This window comes from Aythya ferina (genome assembly GCF_964211825.1).
Source record: "Aythya ferina genome assembly, chromosome: 4".
NCBI classification, from domain to species: Eukaryota; Metazoa; Chordata; class Aves; order Anseriformes; family Anatidae; genus Aythya; species Aythya ferina.
In genome coordinates this window covers 30,312,279-30,338,208 of record NC_140300.1, presented here as the reverse complement: position 1 = coordinate 30,338,208, position 25,930 = coordinate 30,312,279, and the positions used below count along the sequence as shown (strand labels likewise).

The following is a 25,930-nucleotide window of genomic DNA, read 5'->3' as shown; positions in this document are numbered from 1 at the left end:
TCTAGCTGCACACTTAGATGAATCCTACATATATATATTTTTAATTATTATTCTTTTATGTTATTTTATCTTTTAGTGTTCTTTTGTGTTTTGCACATCACTTTCAAGTGCAGGAACGTGTTTCCTCCTGCTGTCCGTGTCAGAGATGCAGCCAGTGCTCGAGCTGACTGTCACTTATTTGCTCTGATAAGGGGTTAAATATGCACAGGTAAACCTGGGCGTATGTTCATAATGCAGGTGGCAGAGATACTTTAAAGGAGGCACCTTTCTTTGTTCCCTTAATGATTCATTCATTGGGAGTGTGGGAATTAACCTATATAAATTTTTGCTACTAAGGAGATACACCTAGATCCTGAAATAGTGGATGGGTGAGAACCAGTTACAGAGACTCCACACATTGTCCTGGTAGCACTGAGAGAAACAAACCCACAACGGAAGGCTGGGAATAAATGACTACATGGCATTTCTCACGGCACATTCTCGTTACCTCCTGTTTTCCGGTGACTCACCGAAAATCCTGCGGGGCTGCAAGAGACACTTCTGAGAAGGGTCTGACTTCGCGTGAGACCTTCAGCAGGGCCCCCTCTTCCGGGGGCTAAATTCTGCCCCCTGGAACTGCTCATGGGTGTAGCTGCTACGACTTGGACTCAGCAGCGAGCACAGGCAGCCACACTTTGGTTGCACCAGCACTGGGAGGCAGGTGTGAGATTGCATCAAGAAGCCAGAATAAAAAGGGAGGCTGGCTTTCCACCAAGGCTGGCTCAGTGCCCCCTTTGTAAGTTGCAACTTACACCTCATCAGCTGGGAGGTGGAGAAGAAGGAGATTTGTATTTCAGGCACCTCACTAACGGAGAATTTGACTCCCTCCAGCCTAGTTAGAGGAGGAAGGAAACCTTTCAGTGAGGCTGTGCAGAGTAGGCTGAAATCTCCAGACTAACTCTTGGGCTCCTGGTATTTTCTGATTTTGTTGGAAGAGCCTTAAAGGCTCAGTAAACAAATTGATCAGTTTAAGACACCTCACCAAGAACATGTCAATCCTGGTTTACCCACTGGAAGTTATAAATCACACTAGCATCTGAGGAGCTTGCAGAAGCATGAGGCAATGGTCAAGTAAAGTTCTGGGCTTCCTAGGGAAACACACTGCAGCCCACAGCTCGGAAGGATACATGTAGGAGAAGGAAGAGCTATTCACACACACAGGGATACCACACAGGACATAAACTACAGTCAGGAGGAACAACAAGTACCTGGGTGCTATACTCAGGCAGGATGACTCCTACCTGGCAGTGTAGTGCAGTGAAGAAAAAACCTTCCAGTGGCTCTCTTGTGCCCACTACCCTGTCATTTGTGCTCAGTGGCCCCAATCACACTGGCCAGGCTTCTGAGCTGCAATTAGCCACGCGAGCCAGAGCAGCGTATCTGTGGGCTGTGCGTGTCCTTTGGGAGGCCAGGCAGACATGCCACACCAGGTCAGGGCAGAAGGCGTGTGGGCACAGCGAGGCAATGCAAAGCATTCTCCTGCATGGCATATCCTGTTTCACCCCAAGATATGTACAAGGTCACCGTCTGCTTACCAGTGCTCATGGGTGATACCATCTGTTTAATCAAAGTTCCCCACACGACAAAGTCTTCCCAGATGCTTTGCATCGGAGACAGCTTTTCCAATAGTAATTAGCGAGGTGGAGGGGGAAGGAGCAATCGTCAGGCTTCTTTTTGCATAGGTCGCGGCATCGGTAGCAAACGGCCTCCCCTCACCTCTGCTTCCTCCTCCCCAGCAACTGTGGGACTCCCTGCTCTTCGCTTTGGTAGCTACGGCAGGGGAATATTTCATAAACAGGCCCGAGGGTTTGTCTGCTGCCTGTCCTACTTCCCAGCAGAGTACCTGAGATACGCTGGGCTGGCACATGCCTGCCCGTATCACGCTCCCATGCTGCCTGGTTGGGAGATGGAGACTTACCCACTGAGGTCAAAGATTGCTCCTCACACATGGTATTGGGCTCCCAGCTTAAGTCATGTTTCGGTTGGCAGTCGGGTCTCCAAATCATCACACTGGCCCTAAAAATCAGGAGAAGAAATAAAGTAAGCCCTGTTATTTTTGCGAGTTTCTCAGTCTTTAGGGCAACATTCAATTCATACACTGAAGTTGATCCCGTCTGTCTCCAGAGGCTGTAAATGTCCTCTCTCAGAATAGGTATGTGAAACTTTAGGTTCTCAGGCCATGCCTGTCCTTGGTGCAATACCCCATTAGGCACCTCCAGGGACTAAGCCCGAAGGGACTGCTTAGTCTAGTCCTCCGCAGCACCAGGCACCTGTAGATATTTAGATCTGATGCACAAGCATACAAAATACGAAAAGTTTCAAGATTCTCCAAAGATTCCCATTGAAACACTGCCAACAAAAAGACCCAAATCTACAACCTCCTTAATGCACCATCTGTGATGGAAAGGTTCACAGTGAAGTCATTTGTGTTGATAACCTTGCACGCAGCAGCCAGTCTGAGACATCCTTTCTGAAAGGCTACAGTGCCTTCCATAAAGTTATCTGTGTCATCAGCAGTTAATCAGCACAGACCAATTGATTTCATCTTCCACTAAACAAGGGCCTGGCTTGTCTTTGTTTTGGTAGATGTTTGGCCGTGATAGCTCTGTAGCTATGACAGTGAAAGACAGCATGTTTCGGTAGCATTTTTAGTGCTGTTTCACCTACTATTTCTCTCTGTCACCAGGCCTGGAGCCCAGGGGAGGGTTAATCCCTTCGCTTGTTTTGCCAGGTAACAGCTGTTCCACTTTCAGGATCCCCGGATCAGCCAGTGAGATGCTTTTGGTGAGGGAAGTGGATATCCTTGCAGAAGCTCCTGTGGGAGGAGCTTTGGGAAAACCAGTCAGAACTGGTCCCACCAGCCCAGGAGCATTCCTGCTCCCATGCTGATGCAACTGGATCCAATCTGCTGGCAGACCAGCTGGCTGCTTTCCAAAGAGCTCCCTCCAGAGTGGCTCACACACCGAGAGCCGAGACCGGGGATGGTTGTGATGAAATTTGAGCAAGGGGCCGAAAGGCTTTCACCCTTCATTAAAGCTGGGAACACCTGATGGAGATAATGCTTGCTCTTGATCGGCTCCTCCCAAGAAAACATGAGCTGCCTTGGTTTGCTGCAAGTTTACCATTCCGCGTGTAGAGCATCTCCCCAGCACCAGCGAGACCAGGGATGTTGAATCACTGTGTTGAACCGTAGCGCAATCCCTTGGGACGTACGAGTGAGAATCATTTAGAGACTGTTGTGCAACATCAGTGTGAGACGGTAAAGCTCAGAGTTCTGTCAGTGGCAACACTCAACTTACTCCCACTCGGGATTTAGTGTACAGAAGCTTTACGCGACGCTCTCTGCAACCAAACGTGGCCTTCATGCATCCCGAAGATGAAATAGGTGAACTGTGAACACTGCTTATGCATACTTTAGAACCAGGCGAAACCAGAAATGGGGTTTTAACAGAGAAGAGAAGATGCAAATGTGAAGAGTGTGTTTAAACTCTACTCCAGGCACACCAGGAAGGCCTCAGTTACATGTACACATTCTGAACGAAAGCAGCTATTAGCACAAGCAAGGCAATCTCAGCAAAGAGAACTATGAAAAGCTTTAAATATGTCTTAAAGCAACATTTGTTAGACCACAGTGAAAGGATGGGATCTTCTGAACACTGTTGTTTTCCTTCACCTCTCACTAAATCAATAACAAAGTTCATGCCAATGCTATTGGGACCGCGATTAGACAGCTGACAGCTGATGAGCTCCCCGCCATCACTGTTCACCATCCCTTCCCAACTTTTCTTGTGATATTTTTGCTAACAGACACAAACTGTCGAGCCTTGCACTGCTTGCTCATTAGCGTTGCAGTAAGTGATTTCTTATGTAAATTGTGCCAGCCCACAGAAAAACCAGTTCAATTCCAGTCTGCACTGCCGGGATGGACACACAACAGAGGAGAAGAACTGAGATGCTAATGATCCTGGTGGTGGTTTGTAGTTTTTTGGTTTTGTTGTTGTTGTTGTTTAAAATAAAGGAAAAACAAAGACTGGGCATAAAAACAGGTATTGCATATGTTCCACAGCAAGCACAATCACCCTCAAAAATACTCCAAATACAAAATTCCCCTGGCTGCCTATTTGCAAGTGCCGTCACCAAGCTTGTACAAACAGCAGCAGTTTCTATGCACCTAATTAGAGGTTTGAAGCTGAGGAGCAATTTTGTCTATGGACCTCATGTCTTCTTTCAAATCTTAACTTTATCTTTTAAGGGCATGTTTATGAAGCTGATGGTAACATTTCTTTTTCCATGTAGAGTCTCTTAAACACTGTAAATGCGATGAAGAAAAATAAACAAGTATTCATGGTAGAAGGATCCTTTTCTTCCTATTGCTGTTGCTAACACAAGCTTCTCAAAGGCCTGGATGTTGTTTCTGGTTTTATCAGTGTCACGGGGTGGATCACTGTGCCAGTATCCTGCCAAGCCTTTCCCACACTGCAGACCAGAAAGAGGTGCTTAGTGCTGAGCCGACAAAAGGGCACTGAAACGCTGGCAGAATTGCATGTGCTCTCATAGCACAAAGGCCATTAACACTATGCCCTTCCTTAATATTTGCAGAGGTACAACAGAGATATTGGTTGAATTTGGCACAATAAGAGTTGCTTTAAGGGTGATAACGAAGGTTATGGGAATTACCTGAGATCAGTGTTTAAAATTGAAGGGACGGCTAACATTTTTCACTGTTGGGGAATCGAAATGGAAAACCTTGTACCTGTTCTGGCCCATTTAGCCTTAGTCTGGTACTCTATTCTTTCACCTTACCTGCCTTCAGCTCAACTCCCAACTACTGCCATCTTGCTCAGACAAAATGCTAGCGCTTGCTTAGAACATCTCAACAGGATTAAAACACGTAGCTACTGCTCATGTTCTTGAAAAGCTTTCATCCTAAATGAGAGGGACTAGGACCTGACAGGACATTTGTTGCCCTAAGCCCTGGTTTGGTTTTGCTCTGTTCCGCTCCACCCAGGAGGTGTCTGCCTTTCATCCCTGACAGTAATCATCTGCAGGCATAAGACAGGAAAGCGCCTTTTAACTGGAAGAGGAGCCAGATCCACAGGAGGCAGGTACTGTATGAAAGCAATGCAGACAGATACCAACGGGAGCCACACTAACTCCGTGCCTATGGAAATTACATTTGCAAGTTTCATTTGCAACTCTCTCTTTGCATTTTCTCCATGCGCCTTTAATCATTTCTGAACATAAATCACACTGGTTAGAAATGTGAGGGCTAAGGATGCATTTAGAAGGGAAATCTTGTGGCCAACATGCGGGATAGCTACCAGGTTCAGGTCTTGTTTGACCTCCAGTAATTCACCTTATCATCCCAGCAGTGAATTAAGCGGTGGAAGACAGATCTCACAACACCTCATACGATCTGGATTGTTTTTGAGGTGCTCAGACCCTAGGCCAGTCGGAGCTGTCTAAGTGGACAATCCAATAGTGACATTTCAAAATATCTAATTGCTTTGGACACCTAAAGAGTCTTTGCTGTTTCTGCAGTTTTTAACTAGTTAACCCGAACTACTGACATATTTCCTTTCCTAAGCAAAAAGTACCAAGACATGTACTTGGTGATCTTCTGGAAAACTAGTAGGTTTCACCGAGGAACTAATTTGATCAGTAAGTGACTGCAGTCTGGTACCCAGAAACAAACTCATTGCCAGCTGTATAAGGAAAACCACACCCAAAGAAGGAAGCTATTTTTTAAGGACTGGACCAAACTGTTGATAGGCAAGAATCCATCGGCAGTTAGAAGCAGTGACGGTGTTACCTGACTTAGTATGCATGGTGTTGGAATGAAGGTTTGACATCTATGTTGGGATGTGTGGGAAATAATGGATAAGATCTGGCTCTCAGATTACTTAGTTGTGTCCGAAACTGAACAGAGAGGCTGCAATAATATTTCATTCAAAAAACACTGAGGTAAAGACTGACTTTTTCTGAATTATATGCAAAGGCCTGTCTTTCAGACACAAAAAAATGTTGAGATGAATTTTCTTTTTCAAAAAAACAAACAAAAAGCAAACAAAAACCCAAACACCCTGCCACTCTCCATATCAAGATAATTTTTGAAAAAAGACACAAATCCTCCTTCCTTGGCTTTAGGCCGAGACCCACAGTAAGCTAACAATAGCTGTTTCCCTCTGACATTCACAGGCGTAGCTGTCTCAACTGAGCAATCTCACGAGTCATAGGCAAAGCCAGACCTGCAGTAAATGAGGATTACTCGCTCGAGGAAGGTGTAACCAGCTGAGGAACGATAGGTATGTACAGCTTTGTTCACAAAATGAGAAGGAATCAAAGTTTGCTTATTAAAGGCTGTCTGACCTTTCTGTCCACTGGTTTATCTCCTGTGAATAGCCTCCACCACCGACACAAACACTTTGCTCTTGCTCCGTGAGCACGCTCACTTACTGCATTCAGTTGTCACCAAGAACATGAAGCCATCACTTCCTATCAAAGAAAACTCCTCAAGAGCCAAGTGACTGCAGGACAGTTCACTGAAATGAGGCATACCGTTAGTGCATTGAGAAAACCTCTTCAAAACCAAGCCGGCATTTGTCCCCGTTAACAACCTTGCCCTCAGTTATGTTTGTTCAAGTAGTTTACTGAAGTACTTGTCATGCTAGCAGGATAGCAAAGTATATTGATATAAAAAACACACAGATATTTTAAGAATACTAAACTTTACACCAACTACCGGCAATGGCACTGAACAACTCAAAGATGGATTTAAGCAAATTGCTGCACTATGTCTACTTGCAGCAGCTGCCAATGCAAACATCTTCACAAATGTTCCTGTATATCAGGAAGAAGAAAACATCTTTAACTTGCACCTTTCCTGTGCCACAGAGAAGAACCAGTCTTTCTGTGATACCCAGCAGGTCAAGATTTAAAGGAACATCTGCTACTGAAGAGGTCAAGCCTCCCTCTTGAAGGAGACAAGGGCCACTGAGAGGAAGGTAGGAGGAGGGGTGCAAGGTTCACAAGGAGAAAGAAGGCTGTTCTGGTTATAGACAACTGCAAAACATGCAAAAATGTCACAAAGCCACAACAGAAGAAACATAAGGAACTACTATGTCTTCTAAAAAATCACAGAGATCGCAGAGAACAAAACGTTTAGGAAATGGCAAGGAATTGTGCAAGTAGATGTGACCCACGCTTTACCAGAATTCCTGGATACTGAGCTGGATACCAAAAATGCTTTGCAAAATCAGCCATGTGTGCAGAAAATTGTGCAAGAGAGGTCAGGCTGCTCTTCCAGGTCTCAGCAGAGGCAGCTACAGGTAACAAGGACACAGAAGCTCTCCTGTCAAAGTGACGCTACCATTGGAAGGCCAAGAAAAATCCAGAGACAAAACTTCCTGATAATGTGCGGGACCATGTGTGGCATGCTTACTGGAATGAAGGAAACTCAAAGATGAGGGGAGCAGATGATGTATGTATCCTGAAAAACAGACCTGGCTGTGAAGGACCAGCATTCAAGATTCTCTTTGGCCTTGCCCTGCAGCAGATCAGATTTGCTTGTCACACAAACGTCACATCCATGAATGTCAAGAGACTTACAGATTTATCATTCCATCCAACAGTTTTTTTTTTCCAATCAAACAACCCACTGGGCACACTAGGTCTTAATAGTGGTTGTGTACCAAACTCACATTAGGAAGCTGGTAATAAGCTGTAATTAGTCAGTGCCATAGCTCCAGCAGAAAAAAAAATATTGTTGCTTGCTAAGAAGAAAAAAGTCATGAGTATTTGCCTGCAGTTCCAGTTGATCAAATGCATATTTTCTTATTTTTATTTTTTAACTGGAAAGCTGCATGTTAGTTCTAAATACACAGTTAAGTATTATTCCTGGACAGGGCACATCCACCTCAGTTTTATGCACTAAATTTCTCAAGAAGGAATATCCTCAGCAAACATTCTACAGTGCTCAGAAAGGCCACCACAAGGAACACAGAAAGCTGCCTGCCTAACACAGGACAGCTGTTAGCACATGCACAGCCACCTGGCAGCAATCAACAATTTTCCTTCTTGATTATTGACAAGAACTGCAGTCCAAGCCAGGACAACTGCAGCTGAGGCTTAAACTTTCAAGATTGCAACTTCTCAGAAATGGCTCAGCTGGGCACCTGCATTTTGTAACTTCAGTCACTCAGAGTACGAAAAACATACAACAGATGGAATTTACAAGTTGCACTGTAGAAGCTTCACTTTTGTTAGGCTTCAAAGCTGTAACAGGAAGAGTGAAAACACCTCAGTCTGGTTTAGCCTCAGACTGGTTTAGCCTATCAAGGAAAAAAAAAATATGGTATTTACTTTATAAAGATGACTGAAGATGTATATGATTTGGGTAGAGAAGTCTCATGGCTTTCATATGAGTTGCAATCCATTCCTAGTCTCACTAGGCTATGCCTCAGCCACTACTGAGATTGAGCTTGTTTACTCCAAAGCAAAAACCTTGGCATGACTTACAGAAACAGCTTTTCTTGCCAGAGCTCTAATACCAAATGTCTGTGGAAAAGCCACTTGGAGAGATGCTATTTACTTTGGTAATGAAGCAAGTTCCCTGGAATGAAGTATTGCCATATTCCCAAGAGATGTTGCAATACATTTACCTGTACCTCAGCTACATGCCATACAGGCTCTCACAGAGAATGTCTGAGAACAGCCTGGCTAAGCCAAAAGGCCAAGGCTCAGCTCTGTGACACAGGACTGTGCCCTTCTCCTACAGCAAGCACACAACTTAGGTCCCAGCAGAAAGTTTGAGGTCTTTTTTTTCCTGAAAGTTTTGCAATCTGCCACAACCTAAGACACAACAGTTAACCTTCTTGGAGACCTGTTTGAGAGAGAGGCTTTAAAAAGAAGGTTCTCACATCTTTATTCAAACTATGGAATTTAAGCAGCTCTTGTCCCTTTGAATCCCTTTTTCTAGGCAACTTGGACCTCAGACCCCAGCTCCCTCCTGGAAATGCTTAGAGGGAACATCAGCACACAGTTGGACTAATAATCACTTGTGGAAGGATAGAAATTAAAGGTAGACTTTACAGGCCAAGGTTTCCTTGCTGTTTAGAGTCACAGGCCTGAAGCTATTCTGCTTTTCCTCATTTACTTAAGATGGGATTCCAAGCCACCGTTGAAATCCTCTCTGACCACAGTGAGATGAAAGACTCTCCCTGTTCAACAATCCCAGCTCTCCCTTTGCTGCAAATGGCTACTCATCTGCTGAAACTTGTGTTTCAAATTTTGCTTCCAATGAGGTAGCTCACTAATGCCCTCCCTAGTCCAGTACTTAAAAGGCTCCTTTGTAGTTGAATTTAATGGACTTCCTACTGAAGCAAGCACTTGCATTTGCACATTGTTTACAAACAACTTGCACTCTGAGAAGAACACCGAGCTCTACTTTGCACCTGCTGTAGGTTAGGTCTTCCCAGGCCTGTTTTGTGCATGTAAGTGTTAAAACTCATTCTTAGAGGAGAAACCAAGCTCTAATTTCAAGTGTTTACATGTACTCCTGAGAGCAAGAAAAACTCTTACCATGATAAGATTATAAAAAAGTTTAATTATAAAATAAATAAGTTTGTTATGGAAACATTAAATATTAAATACAATAAATGTACACATTTACAGATATAACTTGACAATTAATGGCATTGCTCTGCTACCAGAAGAATTCTGATCTATTTAGAAAGTGCACACAGTCTTCCAAGAAGAAACTGAACTCAGATAATACTCCGTGCTCAAGATTGCATGGGCATTCAAGAAACTGAGGGTACTTGGGTCAGAGAAGTTTGAGGTAAGTAGAGTTCTTCACACCAGGAGGTAGAGCACAGGAGACCACCACTTGCCGAGTATCAGTGCATCAATTTCTTTCTTCAAAGGAACAGGTTCTTGGCTGAGTTGTCAAATGGCTGAATCTGATTCGCATCACTTGACTTCAATGCTGCTCAAAGCAGCATCCAACAGCTGGATAACAGCTGTGTTTGTAGCCAATGGACAGACACCACAACAGGAGTGCCCAGGCTTATTGCTTTTTCAAGCATTGCTTTCCTTCAGGGACAGAGCTTCAGACCTTCTTAGCATCCTGAGGAGGCTAGTTTTAACTGTGGCTAGCACACACACAGATGGATAGCTCCACTCACACAGTAAGTCCTACTGAATTCAGAGAGAGAACCTTCCACACATACAGTAACAGAACCCAGGTGTGGCTAACAGATTTGTCACCAACACCCTGCAAGTCAGAACTGGAGATGAAATCGTTTGAAGCTGATATCAACAGGGAGCACAGCAAGAGCAGAATTAGTTTTGTCCACTGAGGCCTAGTTAGATAAGCTCTTCTCTAACTTTGGGGAGAGGGAAGGGAACATCCTCCCCTTCGCCTCACTTTGCTGAAAGCCACAACTTCTCCTCAGTTAGAGCTGCCAAAAGAGACTTGCTAGCAGAAAAAAAAGTCCATCCACAAAACAGCAGAGACTGGAGGTCTAGCACAGGTAGAGAAAGCTCAGTAACAGCAGTCTCCAGCACGTCCTGATAGCAAGTCCTCTGCCCCTGCAGCGGCAGCTCCCTCCATGTTGTTGTACAAAGAGTGGCAACTGTTCTCCCCAGCAAGTGGTTCAGCAGCAAGTGGCATGTTGGGCATCTCCTTGCGGCAGCCTCCATCTTGATGAGTCAGGGCTTAGTGGCAACAACTCCAGCCCCCAGTGTCCAGGTGGATGTGGCAGGTAGCCAGAGGTACCCTGTAGCTTGGCAGTGGCCACAGCAGAATTGTTCTGTAAGGGGCAGACCAGGCACGTTAACCATCACCCAAAACATGAGCATTCCGCACTAGAAACAGGTCAAACCTACATCCAAGGCAGGCAGGTTAGCTATGTGCGCCCTGCTACACGTTCTTCAGCTTCAAGCAAACATTGAGCAAACTCAGCAACTGTCACGGGACAAAGCTTGGATAAGCTCTGTAGTTCACATGAGGTAAAGCGTAAGTACTGTATGCCAAAGTTTTTCTGGACTATCCTTTAGTTTCTCCTTCAGCTTGTAGTGTAACTCCTGTTCAATAGAAGTCCTTGAAACTGCTGTTTAATACAGTTCTGCTCAGAAGAGAGTAACTTACTTGCTCATTAAAAGCCACCACATTTCTCCCTAAAGCAATCCATCTATCCAAGGAGCTTCAGCACTGTTGCTTTGAGTATGGAACTTGACTGAGGAGCTATCTGTGGTGGTTGTTGAGTTGGCAGCTTGGTCTTTCTGTATTCCCTAAGCACTGCAAACTTGCTAATGCCTTGAAGAGATGTGAAAAGTCTCAGTACTTCTCAGGAGAGATAATGATCCATCTGGCTGCTGCGCTATATCCTATGATAAGGCCTACCAGAAAGCTAACAGTGCTGTTGAAGAGTTCACAGAACTGCAACATGAGTGGTTTCAGAAAACCAGTAACCTAGGTCACTTGCATGTAACCTACCTGCTTCAAGGCACTTGATGTGTTAAAAGGTAAGGCTAGCTTTGCTGAACATGCATGCAACTCCTGTGTTGTTAACCCCAACCTAGAAAACCTGAAACAAGTTTCACATCAGCTTTCATACCTGCTTTTTCCTCATTTACACACCAACATGTCCATTTCTGTTTTCTTGCCGAAGTTTTTTCCTTTCTTCTTTCTCTTCATACTGCGGACACTTTTTCCTGACCCTGTGGAACAACATCATGTTAGAGGTCATTTTGAACCCTGACAAAGCCTTCTGTCACAAGCCCCCCATTCTCTGCACCATTCACACTTAACATCCTTCAAATCCTCAAGCAACCCCAGAGCACCAGGAATTTTTGAGCACAACTGTTTAAATGTTTAACTATTCATCTCTAAGCTACATCTGACAGCTTGATAACATTACAGATCCTCCAGGTTAAGTACAGGCAGTTTTGCCACACAGAGCCAGGGCTTCCTGATTCAAGCTTCACTAGGTATCAAGAGGAAGAGGCCTTGCTGCAAAAAGCCCAGAGGCCTTTTGCAACCAGCTGCAGAGTGAAGACTGCTTTGCTCCTTCCTGGAGCAGGACTTGAAGGGAACAGGGATTTAAGAGATTTGTCAAAATACCCATCAAAAGCAAGCTGCTAACTGATTTTTTTCCCCTGAAGTCTTTTCTAGTGTTCCCAACAAGCCACCTCTGGACACAGGTACAGATAAATGAACCTCACGGTTCAAGCTCATGAGTGTTCATGGGACAGATGCAGTCCTATTGCATGGCTTGCCTCAGCAGCTAACTCTGCTCGTTTTCTTACAGCACTACAAACTGGTTCTCTCTCATAGCAGAGAGGAATGAGGCAGTGTTCAGAGAGCAACTGTTCTTCCCAGCATTCCTCAAGTTCACATCTAAATATGAAGCAACAACACGACAAATGCACACCTCGTTTCCTGAATTGCACAAAAGGGTACAGCATGTACCTAATTCAATGTACTTCTAAATCTAAAATTAGACCAGATTTCTGAGTTTCACCCACACTACCCCAAGCCCTGCTGCAGTGTCTGACCTAGAGAACTGCTCCTGTGCTTGGTTAACACTGGATCCAGGTTCCCTGTGCCAGCTACCTAATGGCAGCAGCAGAAAGCCTAGAGAACAAGAAGCCAAGGCATAGATGGGTAGAAGCTGCTGCATGTACCTTGTACAGAGAAACACAGGTACAGAAGAGGCATTCATGCAAGGCATAAAGAACATTCCCAGTGAAGTTTTTACTGTACATAGAACAGGACCTGAGATTCTGGTTACCCACTGCTCTGCACTGTCTGCAGCCGTTAACCAAGGAATGGTTGTTTCCTCAACCTTAACAGCATGCCATACAACCTTTTGGACAGACAGCACTTGCTCCCTTATTTGATTCTCCCAAAGCACAAGTATTTAAGCCCAGCAACCTCCATCGAGAAAAGGACAGCTAGAGGACTGTTTCCTTACCTCTAGCTGTGTACCCAGCTGTTGGATAACAGCCACATATTAGTCACATTACTGCTGGCAGAATTATTCTGCACAAGGATTAGGAAATGCACTGCTGCATCAGCGTTAATGCTTCTCCTCCACCTCCTGCTGATGCTTCGCAGCACCAGTACTCTGGTTGTAGCAGGAAGGCTCTTGATTTAAAACTTAGCATTCACAGGCTGCACATAGCCAATAATGAAAGAGTAAGCGAACACCTGATATGAACTTTTCAGACTTCGCTTCTACCCTCAAGACATCTTCAAGCCAGGATAAGAACTCTGCCCTTTTGGAGGTCTTGCACACAGTTCAGACAAGCCACACAGACTTTTGACACAACCAGACACAAGCCCTGCTCACCCTTAAGCCAGCCAGACACCCAAGAACATAATACTTACTGCACTATCACAACGATAAGTACAGTAACGAAGCTGATGCTTGAGAGCAGGACAGCTACCACTACCAACACGGTCTTGGAGTAGTCTGCCACATCATTCTTCCTTTGAGTCTTCATGAACTGTTCACCACAGCGCTCACCAAAGAAATCCTGATGACACCTGCAAGTAAACATCAACACAAGTTCTTATCAGCTCCCATACCGTCTGGAGCCAAGGACGCCTACACACACATTCAAGCCTGACTTCAACATCTTCAGAGTTTCACATGAATCTCAAGATGCTCTCTTCAGAGCATGTTCATGAAATGCAGTCACTGCTCTAGCACAAGATTTGTCAGCATTTCAACAAGTCAAGATTAGTTTGGGCGTGATGTTCCAAGAAGACACGCCTTTTCATTCTTTTGGTTCAAGTTTATGACCAACTGATGAGTTCAGTGGCTTGTTATGCATCTCAGATTCCATCATCACTTAATTTACATGGCAGAAAGATTCTCAGTCAAAATACTGCACGAGATGGATCTAGGCCAACTTGACACCAATTTTTCCTCTAAGCCCTCATATGCCACCAGCACATGCAAATCACAGCTGGCTCGCAAGGTGCACGTAACTTACTTGCAGGTCACCATCTGGAGATGTTCTAGGTATACGCATTCACCATGGATGCAAAAGTTTTTGTATTCCATTTCACAGGGAGTCCCTTTCTTTTTGTTCTTCCCTTTGTTCTTCTTCCTTCTTGATTTGCCAGCATTCTTCTCGCCCCCTTTCTTTGTTGTCTTGGGCTTAACCACAGGTTCAACTGAAAAAAGAACAAGAGGACTCAGTCTAGTAATGCTAAACAGACAGATCCTGTGAAAATGAAATAAGATTTGGGAATCACTTCATGAGAGCCTGTGATTGTGGAGCACAGAATGCAAGTGAGCAAAGACCTGGGTACTTGACATCCAGCACAAATGCAGCAAGCTCAGAAGCTCATTAAGCTTAACTCTGATACCGTTGAGTCCTGAGCAATGCAGGCAAAAGAAGATGGAGTGGATAAAGAGCAGAGTTAAAGGACTTAGCCGTGTTCCACATGGCTAAGACACTTGAGTGAAACCACATAGGTTCAGTCAAGGACTTCTGAAGAATATGAGTTCACACTGAGCCAAGCCATCCACACATTTTATAGCGATGCAGATGCAAGGCTACCAGCCTCCGTTGCTCTAAACTCTATTTGCATCAGTGATGAAAGGCTTTGTAAGTTGCTAGATAGTCCTGGGCGCTTGTCAAGCCAAGACAGCCTGCTATCCCAGTTAGCATACTTGTTTCTCCCAAATAACCTGCAGTGCTGTCCTCAGCAGAAGAGATAGTTCATTTCCAGTTCTCCTACTTTGAGATGAGTGCACCAGAGGAGTGAAAGCAGGAGAGTCCACAAGAGTCAGGTTATTTGTTCTGCCACTTACTGTTGCCCCTCATTATCTCAATTAAAATAAACCTCCCAAAGAGTGTGGTTTAAGAGGCTGGTGTCTTAGTAGCCTTTGGATTTGAGGGCATCTTCCTTTTGCCAGGGAGAACAAGCATAGGGCAGTCACTGACTAGCTGAATAAACTCCACAGACACATGGCAACAAAGCTTGATAGCATTATCATAGAGCAAGGTGGTGAAGCACTGGTTCTCTGAACAAACCAACCCTTTTCTGCTAGCCATAAAACAAGTCTTCCCCAAGTGATGCCACGCTATTCAGGAGTAACAGTTAACCACATGAGGTCTCAACAACAGAGAAGACATTTGCAGCCATCTTCCAGACTGTTTATTTCCCTATAGTGCCGCAAAGAGAAAAATTTGGGGATTATTTCACTCAGAGCACTACACATGCAGGCAGTTACCACAACAGGATGCAACAACTCCATAGCCCTGTATTTCTAGTGCCAAGAGATGGCACAAAGTACACAAAGAAACAAGGTGTAGTTCACTGTTGTCTAGACAGCAATCATTTTAAGTTCTAGAGCAACAAGCCTGGCTTGAAGTTACTTAAAAGCAAAAACGCCTTCAGCAACCAGAAGTCTGATTCAAATTGTATAAACTATATTAATATGTAAACTAGGAACACTGTTCCTGCAGCAAGGTTTCCTATCCCTAGAAGTGTGAACTTAAAACTGACAGCTGAGGCCTCTGTCCTGTCCAGTTGGACTTGACATTTAGGTTCACACTTTCGTAATTGAGGCTGTTTCCTTTCTTCCTTCTTCAAGGAAGAGGCTGTTGGTTTGATCTACGTCCCCGTCTGCAAGCTGCATAGCCAAGAAAACCATCCACAGTTGAATCATAACAGCTTGAAGACTCCCTCCACAGATAAACCTCATGCCAAGTAGCAGAGCTTGTCTACAAACCAACCACCTTTGGTAACAAATCTGGTTTCTGTGCAGTTAGACAACACAGAAGTCACGGAGCCAGTAGTTTTACTGGCTAAACTGCTCACTAACTCTGACATTCCTGTTCCCCCTGAAGGTCTTGCAGTCACAGAAAGCTTGAACAAGGGTCCACACGTTCCCATACATAATATCTGGAACATGCTCCCCTGAGTCTCATTCAAGCCTCAGGGTGTTCCCTCAGGAAAAACAGCAGTTGGATCCCATCCTAGAAGGCAACAGCACCGATTACTATCCTGCACTGAATTGCTAATCACTCGTAGGTATTCCTTTAGCCCCAGCCTCCACAACTTGTCTCACAACTGCACTTAGATGAGAACCAAGAAGGTCCTCCTGTCCCCTCTGTTCTTGGTCCGGTGGGCTGCTCAAATATCCTCATTGCTTCCAGGACTGTTTAAGTGCTGGCTAAAGGATGCCTAACAAGCACTTCTGCAGCCACTTATGGCGCTTGTGTTGGTTTCTTCTGCAAAGCTTTAGTCAACTCCAAGTCAAGTAAGCATGAGAAGACACCCCAAAAAGCCTTCAAGGCAGTACAACCAGCCTCATCTCAACCCCTCTCCTGAGAGGGACAGCACCCAGCAGCCCTGCTGATGCTCCCACAGCAGCTAGGCAGTCACTCCACCACAACTTTCCTGTGAGGAAAGTGAGGAAGGCAGCACAGCAGCTCCCACACCCCCTAACTTCACTCCCACCGAGCTCCCAAACCTGACGCCCTATTTCTAACCCAGCAGGAGCACTCCACACAGGCGAGGCGAGAAGGGGCAGCACGGGGCAGGCGAAGCACAGCCGCGGGGAGGGACCGCCGCCTCACCTCGGATCAAGTCATCCACGATGTACTGGTGGACGGGCAGCGCCTCTTCACCCTCCTCCTCCTCCTCCTCGTAGTCGGGGCCGGGCACAGCCTCCCCCTGGCGGCCCTCAGCCTCCCTCGGGCCGGGCTGGGTGCCGTTGGCCGCTGAGGCGGCGGCGAGGCGGGCTGTGAGGAGAGACGGCGCCGTCAGGGGGGCGCGCAGCCCGCCAACCCCCCCCAACCGCCTCATAACGGCCCCAACCGCCGCCCGCGAGGCGCCCTCACCGCCCTCCCCCGCACCTGCGAGCGCGGCCAGCGCGACGAGCAACGCCAGGGCGCGCATCGGTGATCGCGGCGGCGACGGGAGCGTCGGAGGAGACGGCGGCGACAGGGGGAGTGTCGCGACAGGCGGCGGCGCGCAGCGCTCCATGAGGAGCCGCCCGCCGCCGCCGCCCCTTTTATAGGCGGCTCCGTGACGTCACCGGGCGGGGCCGCAGGTAAGGGGGGAGGGAGGGAGCCGTGAGGGCGGGGGGAGGGCGGCGCACGCGCACCTTGCTGAGCGCGCGCGGGGGCCTCGCGCCCGCCGTTAACGGTCCCTCTACCCCCCTAATGGTCGCGCTCCCGCCCAACGGTCGCCCTGTGGGGAGCCCCCCTCAGGGGGTCGGCGGCTCCCCCCCGGCTCCGCGTCCCCTCCTCTGGCGCTGTGATGCGGAGCGGGGTTGCCATGGCGAGCCCCGTACACACACGGGCAAGCACGTTTATGGCGGGGCACGCCCCCGCTCTTTGCTCTGCCCCTCGGAGGAAGCGGGTTGGCGTGTTTTGGGGGGCAACAAAGGCGGTGGTGGCCCTGCGTGCGGGGCCGTGGGTGGTGTGCTCGGGGAGCAGGACGTGAGTAATGACTGACGAAGTTGGGGCAAGGAGGGGGGCAGCCAGCCAGGGTGGGCGCTCACCCCTGGTGAAGGGCGCCTTGCTCTCCCGTGTCCCACACCGGCTTGCTTGTAGGGGATGACCCCAGGGGAACAGGTTGTAGCGTGCTGGTGTAGGGTGGGAATGCAGAAAAGCCCTACAGTGGTGCGAGGACAGCAGGTGGGTGCCTCTTGGTGTCGGTCAGCACCACAAAGGCTCAGCGTGGAGCATCGGAGGGGGACATACGGCCCCCAGCAGCCGTGTGGTGGGAGCTCTCTGCATCAGGTTCCTCCTCACGGGGTGTTGTAAGAGCATCCCCAGTACTCGACTGTAAGGAGGAAGCAGAAAAGGGTGGGATGGCTGTGAGAGTCAGACAAAGCTCTGCTCTTCTAATTGGGATGCTCTGGAATGCCATTTGCAGCTCAGGGAGCTGCCGGAGCCTTTGTTTAACCTGGCTGGGATCCAAGTTGCTCGGTTATTAAGTCTTCTCCCCTCTTCTCTGCAGGCCAAAGGAGGACACACAGCTCCCGGGGCTCTGTTTGGCTCTCATGCTCATGCCAGCTCCATGCCGAGCACTCCAGAGTGAGTAAATCTTGGGAAGTGATGCCTGACAGCTCCAAAAAAGACGCTGCCAAATCAGTCACTCAGTCTTCATTTGGGGGCAGCCTGGGGCTCAACGCAGCTCCCTCCCCTCCACCACAGACCTGAGCTACCCACCCATAACCCCTGTAAGGTACAGGGCACAGACCAAGTGTGAGCACAGCTTCTCCAAAGGCAGAGATGCTGACTTTTGGGGACGGGGTCTGTTCTGCCTACAAGTGGGGTTTGTTTTGTGAGAATGGCCAAATAGAGCTGCCTAAGTTGAGACCTTTCCTGCCCCTCGCCTGACGTGCTCAAAGCTGGCTCCTACAGCTTCCCTGTTTTCTTTTTTTTTTTTGCTGCCTTTAAAATGAAGTAAATTTCTCCCAGCCTTTGTTAGAGAGAAATTTACCGGGAACACTTTGAGGTAATTCTTTCAATCTCATTCCAAGAAGCACTGAAAATTCCAACCTCATGCTGTGCTTGGCAAATTGCTAAGCAAGTGAAAATAGAAGCTAACCGGGGGAAAGGTTTAATGACCCGAGTGCAATCGACTGTCTTACCTGCACTGTTTAGAGACCAAACATGGCACATCCAGCTACTGACTCTGACCTCGCTCCTGAAATCTCCAACCAATGGCTCCGCTTCACCAGCTGGCAGCGGCAAGGAATTTGGCTTGGCACGCTACAAATTTGTTAGGCATTTCGCTGACTTCCTCCTGCCTCTCCTGCTTCCTGCAAGAAAAACGGGTGGCCGGGCATAAACTAGCACAGTTCAGGAATTTCCTCTTCTCCCTGTGAAACGCTTTAGAAGTGCTGGTGGCCACAGCAAAGGCATGAGAGTGTTTTTCTTTTGCCATCCTGTACTGCCAATGCAGCTGGGATGTTTGGGGCAGCAAGGTGAGACACTCAGCATCCAGGGAACATACCGAGGGTGCTGGCTGCCAGTTGGACAGGAGGAGGGTTGGGGGAGATATCACCAGAGCTTTTCCCAAAATGCTTTCCAGCAAAGCTCTGCGGGCTTCTCTGAGATGACACCTCCAGAGGTCAGGTGTTTTGGGGAGATGTGCAGGGAGGGAAGCCCCCAGTGCTCTGGCTGATGCGTCACCAACAGAACTTCCATCAACTGCAGAGGGAGCCACAAGCAGGACAAAGATTTTGGAAACCTCCCCCTTGCTGATCTGTAGGGCCAGCCTCTGACCAGCTTACCTGCCACAGGCGAAGGGAAATCAGACACTTCCTGAGCAGGGAGGGCCTGGATCTGCTCTTCCCAACTCCGTGCCCCCATCAGCTGCATGCTATCAGGCAGGAGGTGCTCAGCTTGACCATGGCGTTGTTCCCAGGCTGGAAGGATGCTTGGACTTTGTCCCCAGGCTGAGCTGCTGGAGGACATCCCCAGCAGTGATGGAAGGAGATGAAGCTTTGAGGGGGCTGCAGGACTCACCCCTGTGTGCTGCCCCACTGCAGTGGGGCTGGCAGGTCAGGGTGCTGGGCCAGTGAGGGGCAGGGCTCGCTTTTGGGAAGGTGCTGGTTCCCCGTGGATGCAGAGTGCCACCTACTGAGCCACCGCTCCCGGCGGCACCTGGGGTTTTCCAGCAGGACACCCTGCTGTGGCTGCAAGCCACTGTCCATCCTGCTTGTTGCGGGGCACAGGGAACTTCCCCGAAGGCTGGAGAGCCTCGCAGGGTGCGATTATGGCACTGCAGCCACGTTGGAGGGGAGATTTCTCTCCGACAGTCTGCCTGCCTTCTCCCAGGCTTGTCTTCTCCAGAAACCATACCAGGGGTGAACGTGGTGGCTGCGCTTCCTGCTCTGGAGCAGTGCATCATCTGGCTAGCTGCTCCCTGGGGCTGTCAGACCACCCTGGCAAGGGCGTGATATCCCGAGACAGCAGGTCAGACCCTGCCACGCAGACATTTGTGGTGAATCCCAACTGTGGTGAATTTCCCATTCTGTGGTGAATCCCAACAAATTTTTGCTGGCAAAATGAATATGCTCTCATTTCTGTACAAGTTCAGCTCTCCTCAGCTTTCACTTGGCAGCTCCCGGGACCTGCTGTGCCCCTCACTGACCGTGATCCATCAGCGTGAGGTGATCAAACTGGAAAGATGTGCCCAGGACGTGAAGTTACATATTTTCAGCTCTCAATGACGCTGGGAGCCCCCAGACTGGCAGAGAATGTGGATTATATTTCCTTCTCCTCTGTCCCCGCGTATCAGAGTGAAAGCCACCCTGCTCTCACCCTGCATGGGGTGGCCAGCAAGCAGCCTGTCCCTTCCCCAGCCATGCAGTGACAATCAGGGGCTCAGGCAGGGATTGTAGAGGCCAAGTGACACCAGTCCTGCCTGGCCCTGGCGGGGCACGCTTGGGCATCGTGTCCTCCAGCAGCGTCCGCGTGCCAGCCACGATCTCATTATTCACTCTCTTTACTTTTGATAAAACTCCAGAGAAATGCGTGAAGGGAAAGGAAGTGGCAGAAATTGCTGCCCATTAATTTTCTTCACTGACATCAAATGTTTATTTTGTATGGGCGGGCGCAGCTGACCTGGGTGTTTGAACATGAGTTATCCTTTCTCATCCATCCAGTTGAGAACAGGTGGAAAAGGGTGATGACTCAAACCAGAGCAGTGTCTTCTGGGCAGCTCACTAGACTTTCACTTGATTTGTGATCTGCAGATGCCAGTATCTTCTGCTATCAGCAGCTACCTCATAGGCAGGGAGAGAGCTTTGAAGTGAGGCATGTGTCACTCCAGTTCCTGCTGATGCAAGTCAAGATTGCTGTAATTAAGAGGATGTGGATGCCTAGCCTGGGTTCTTGGTGGGAAGGAAGGGGAAACAATACGGCACTTCTGGAAATCAATACGAAGGTCCTAGCCTCTGAGATATGCAGGCATTTGGAGGACCATGCAGCCCTGCCATGAAAGTCAACAGCAACATCTCTCCTGAGGTGGTGACAGTCTGGTAGTGCTCGATTCATTTCCCAGAGACCTAGGTTGAAGCAGAGACTTCATGAATGAAACCCATCCAGAAAGGGAATAGTTTATGTAGGTGTACTACATCAGCTGCTCACCCCAGGGAAATCTGCCCAGTGGCACGTGTCTTCAGCTGCTCTACGTTTGACTGCAAAATCTTCTGCAGCTTGCCTAAAGAATAAAAACAAAAAGGACAGAATCTACAGACGCCCACAACAACTACAAGATCTGCGTTTTTCTCTCGTTTACATCAATACAAATGAAAAGCAGCCCCCTGAAAACCCAAGGGGTTCCTAATCAGCTAAGGGAAACTCTAACAGCCGTGTGCATCCCTGCCTCACCTGATGAAGCATGCAATGGCACTGAGGGACTTAATGCTACCAAATCACAGTGGTGGGATTTTACACGTGCTTTCCACATCTTTTGGGAATGGCCAGCCTGAAATTTGCAGAATGTTCTGGGCCATCTCCCACCTCCTGATGACAGGCCGGGCTCAGATTTGCAGTGGTGGCAGGGAACACGTTACAAATCAGGCTGGGATGAAATTCCTGCCACACTCTAGGAGGATTTTTGGGAAGCTGCCTGCTGTTAGAGCCCTGCCCCAGGCTCTGACTGGTTAATTTTCCACACAGCATGCACCCAGCAGCTCTCATTTGACCAAATACAACCTCCAGCGCTCACCCACTCATTTTTGTGCAATTTGCAAATGCTCAGGGGCAGATTCTGACCCCAGCGGTAATTGTAAGGGCCTGAAGCGGTGAGCGGGGTGAAGCAATGCTGGATTTACACTAGAACTGGGAGCTGGCCCTCAGCTAACAATCTCCTTCTGTAATACCAGCTCCTCCATGCCGGAGAGCACTGAAACCTGCTGCCCTTTCTTCCATTTCCTCGGGCAATCACAGAAACATTCCCCAGGACTCCAGGGCTCGTGGTCCTGCCCATGTCCTCCTGGAGTCAGGCTCCCCACAGTACTACAATGCACCACCACCCTCCTGACCCTGCTTCCCTGGCCCCATGGGACCAAGAGGGGAAGATGTTGTACAGGAGTCCCTACAAAAACTGAGGCTGGACCTCTGCTGTTGTAATCTGTGCACTGAGGTACCTGGGCAAGGTAACTCTGGCCCCTTACCTTGCATATCACACTGCTTCACCTGCACTCTGCACACAGGTGCATATATTCAGAATACCTTGTTGCTCTCAGGTGGGCAGAATCACCATGGTATCTCTCTTCTCCACACAGTTTCTCAGGTTGCAGCCCTGCATGGTCCCTACAGAAGGGGAGAGCCATCTTAATGCATTCCAAAGTTGGATGTAGGTCATGTATTGTTTTGCAAGTATCCCCGACATATTCATTTTAAAAAGAAGAGAAAAATTGTTTAAACTTTTCCACCATGGTAGCAAAAGCTACCTGGCTGCTGTTCATTAAGGCACGGTCATCTCCCAGCACTCAGCTCAGAGAATGTGCGTATTTATATGAGCAGCGTGGCTGTTTGAAGAATAATGTCTACACTTGGAAAAAAAAGGCTTCTTTTTTTCTTTAGTGTCTTAGAGATTGAGCTGAAAAGACCAGAGCAGAAATCTTCACCTTAAATCCCCCCCACAAAACAAACAAACAAAGAACAACAACAACAAACCTACAACAAAATCCCGAAGTCCTATACTACAATGCGGAGTTTCTAAAAGCTAGAACGTGGTTGCCTCTAATGCCTGGAATTTTAGTTATGAGTCTTCTGTTTCCTTCATTCCATACAACTTCTGGATGATCGCTTTTTTGGCGTACTGTGATAAAGTGGCTTTCCGTAGGCAAAAGCCCTTATGTAGTTTTTAATTATTCCATGCCTGCTGCAGCTTTCTTTTTAAGGACACCGTGTAGTGTGGTCAGAGTAAATAGAACCACTGGTTTTAACAGTGGAGGAGCAATCTTTTGTAGGCAAAGTTCCTTGAGGTAGTCCTGTGCAGATGGGGTGGCAACAATTTGGGGTTACAAATCAGGCTGCCCTAGGAGGATCTTCTCCACGGAAGTCTGTCTGACCTGAAGTGTGTTGATGCCAATGAAAGTTGCAAAGTGTAGCTTGAATAACTGAGTTTGTTAAGTGGGGTGAACAACATATCCCTTTCCTCACCTTAGTGGCTTGGGTATGAAGTCACTGTGGAGATGCGTATCACCTAATTTGAAAGCATGTGAGTAAATTACACGGTACTGCACGTTTTGAGGGATTATCGTCTCATATGAGGAACGGGAACACGTGACAGAAATAGCGTCATGTTTTTCTTTCATATTGCATGTTATTTCCAACAGCATTCGGAGCAGCAGAGAAATAAAGTACAGATGAGAATTGCTTGGGAATTTTCTCCTGGAAGTGCAGGGAAAGTTGTAGCTTTTTAATTTATAATCTTCCTCACACAATGTGTTTTTTTTTTCCAATTTGGTTTGTAATTTTGGATGGCTGGTGAGAAAGATGGATGCACACAGGTGAACAGAGCATGGAGAAAAGACTTCACCTAGCTGTGAGCTGCTACAATTGGGAGCTGCAGCAACCTGGTCAAATCCCTTCAGCCAAGAAGCGGTCTCTGCCATCCGAAGTGAACACGTTTTGTCCCAGCATCTTTACAAAGACGCATCTGGCCCATGCCATGACAAAAGGGCTGTTGTTTCTTTGCTGCTTGCCCATTTCTCATCTCTGCTGCATACATCGGTTTGTTGGCGTGTGACTCAGACCCCTTAGGAAAGCTCTCAGGAGGAGTCAAACTCAAGTCCTATCTTCCGGTGTGAGAATCAAACACAGATTTTAGAAATAAACATGTGGAAAGCCCTTTGCCTGGCTGTTGGAGGGACCCCTTACTGCAAGCCCAACTCTTGTGCAGGTTTGCTTTGCTTTTGCTTCCTGCAGCAGGAGCAGAGTGCAGTCTTTGGTGTAAGCGCAACTCATCATATTTCCCTCAATCTGAATGGATTTCTCTCTGAATCATCCTGCTCCCAGGAAGAGGAGGACATCTGGCACTGTCTTGCCACAGCTGAGTGTTTGCCACTGGTGCATCAGGAGGTGAATTTTCTTTACCTACCTGAAGTCATTTGGTATGTGAAGAAACAATGAATCACAAAGAGAAGCCTAAAGCAATTAGAAATTCCTTTCCTCTCACCTTTGCCAAAGCTAGATTTTTCCCCAGAACAAAGCCTGGGCAAGCCTTCCTACGCACAACAATGATTACGTAGATCACTCTGGATTTTGTTTTTTTCACAGGCCATGAGTAAGCAAAGAAATTGAGGAGAACACTCTATTTCATGGGCATGTTTGTTATGCTTCCTTGGAAATCCCATTGTTAGCTGGTAGTACCTGCATTTGGCTACAAGTCCCGTGCCCTCCTGACGTCGGCTGCCTTTAATTAATTGTACTAGCAAATAAACATGAAATGTGACAAACTACAAATGCGCCACCGGACTAAGTCAGCCCTGGCAATTTGGGTGGTCATTTCACCGTGATGAAGTGGGACCAGTGAGTGCCTTGTGATGCTGCTTCCAGCCTCACATGTCCATCTGTCAGCGAAACCTGTGCACCTCATGCACCTTCCTCCTCGCGTGTTGTGTCTGTCCCCAGCAGGCTGGAATGTGGAGCCAAAGCTTTCCCAGGAGAGGACTGCTGAGACACACCACATGAGTAAGGTCTTGTTTGCATAAAGATTACACACTCATGCTGTGAAGAAGGCTTCCTAAGCACAGTCTCATTTCCTTCTGCAAGTAAGTTTGCCTTCATGTAGGAAAAAAAAAAAACAACTGTTCTTGAAGTCCTTGGACAGAAACCTGTTTACATTGGCATGCTACAAAACTGTCCTCTTGGCATGTTTGGGTTCTCCTGGTCTGACTGCATGGGGACACACAGTGCTCTGAAGCAAAACCGAGTCTCCACAGTGAGTGGGGTTCATGTCTTGTACTCACATGGGCTGTGCTTTGCTCGCAAAAAGTCTCGTTCCACTCTCAAATTCAATGTGACCAACGCACAAGCATATGCACTGCTCCTCCTGCCCCTGTGGGCTACACCCAAGAGGTTTCGGTGGGGACACGTCTGCATCCAGTGGGGAAGGAGGGACCTGGAGGTACTGAATGCACTGCTGAGCACTGAGCTTTGGTCTCCACCAAAGGCTTTCCCTGAAATGTAGAGCTCAGCTCTGTTCCATTGCCATGGTAAGAGGTAACTCACCTACACAGTGGGAAATGAACTCGTTTCAGATGAATGCAGGAGCTGGTATGGGAGAGCAGGAGCTGAGAGGAGATGCTGGTGGTGAAAGGGATTAGTGTCAAAATCAGCTTTCTGGCAGAGAAAGAGATCTTTGTCTCTATTCCCTCCTACCTGGGTTATGTTGATCCGAATTACAGAAGGGCAGGATGGATTTACCCATTTCGTGTAACAGGATTTGTCCCCTGCTCTGCCTTCTGAAACCTTCATTTGAGATTCACCTGCTTTGCTGATACTGAACGATGTCTTCCATTCTTAACTCCAGAAGGTTGTTCCCAAGCTTGCTCAAGTTGCATGGAATTAACACGTTTCTAAAGAAAGAGAGAGAGAAAATGTAATGTGTTTGACTAAATTTAAATTATTTTAAGATTTAAATAAATACTATTTTAACATGCATGAAACAGGTCACTGCAGCCAGAAAACCATTTTTCCCCACATTAGTAGATTGGTGGCAAATAAAATTAAAGGCACTTAAAAGAAAGAGCTGAGCTGGAAAAAATGAATCATAGAATCATAGAATAATAGAGTATCCTGAGTTGGAAGGGACCCATATGCACAAAACTTTGTTTGAAAACTCAGAAATGGCCATACGGTTTCAATTCAAGAGTCATGTTTCAAG

The 25,930-nt window shown here is 47.4% G+C and overlaps 1 protein-coding gene and 1 long non-coding RNA gene across 3 annotated transcripts; one reads left to right on the top strand and one right to left on the bottom strand.

Annotated features, from left to right (window-relative positions):
• Positions 1–9,623: 9,623 nt before the first annotated feature.
• AREG (amphiregulin) lies at positions 9,624–17,064 on the bottom strand. Its single transcript, XM_084517534.1, has 6 exons — positions 16,924–17,064; positions 16,645–16,809; positions 14,044–14,227; positions 13,433–13,591; positions 11,658–11,760; positions 9,624–10,850 (listed from the first exon to the last, which is right to left on the bottom strand). The coding sequence occupies exons 1-5, from the start codon at positions 17,051–17,053 to the stop codon at positions 11,673–11,675; spliced, it is 726 nt and encodes a 241-aa protein (XP_084373660.1). The 5' UTR covers positions 17,054–17,064; the 3' UTR covers positions 9,624–10,850; positions 11,658–11,672.
• On the top strand, positions 16,998–22,877 carry LOC311435956. 2 transcript variants are annotated; one of them, XR_014692505.1, is made up of 2 exons: positions 16,998–17,120; positions 18,035–22,877. It is a non-coding gene; the product is annotated as an uncharacterized lncRNA (long non-coding RNA). The 2 variants fall into 2 exon arrangements; XR_014692506.1 differs by lacking the exon at positions 16,998–17,120 and adding an exon at positions 17,222–17,511.
• Positions 22,878–25,930: the final 3,053 nt, after the last annotated feature.

Bases quoted from the DNA above. Each gene is read 5' to 3' on its own strand.
- AREG (XM_084517534.1), bottom strand. From the start codon at position 17,053: ATGGAGCGCTGCGCGCCGCCGCCTGTCGCGACACTCCCCCTGTCGCCG. The intron at 13,592-14,043 runs GTAAGTTACGTG...GTTTACTTGCAG, and splicing joins CTCCAGATGGTGACCTGCAA to GTGTCATCAGGATTTCTTTG. The intron at 11,761-13,432 runs GTAAGTATTATG...GTTGTTCCACAG, and splicing joins CTTATCGTTGTGATAGTGCA to GGTCAGGAAAAAGTGTCCGC.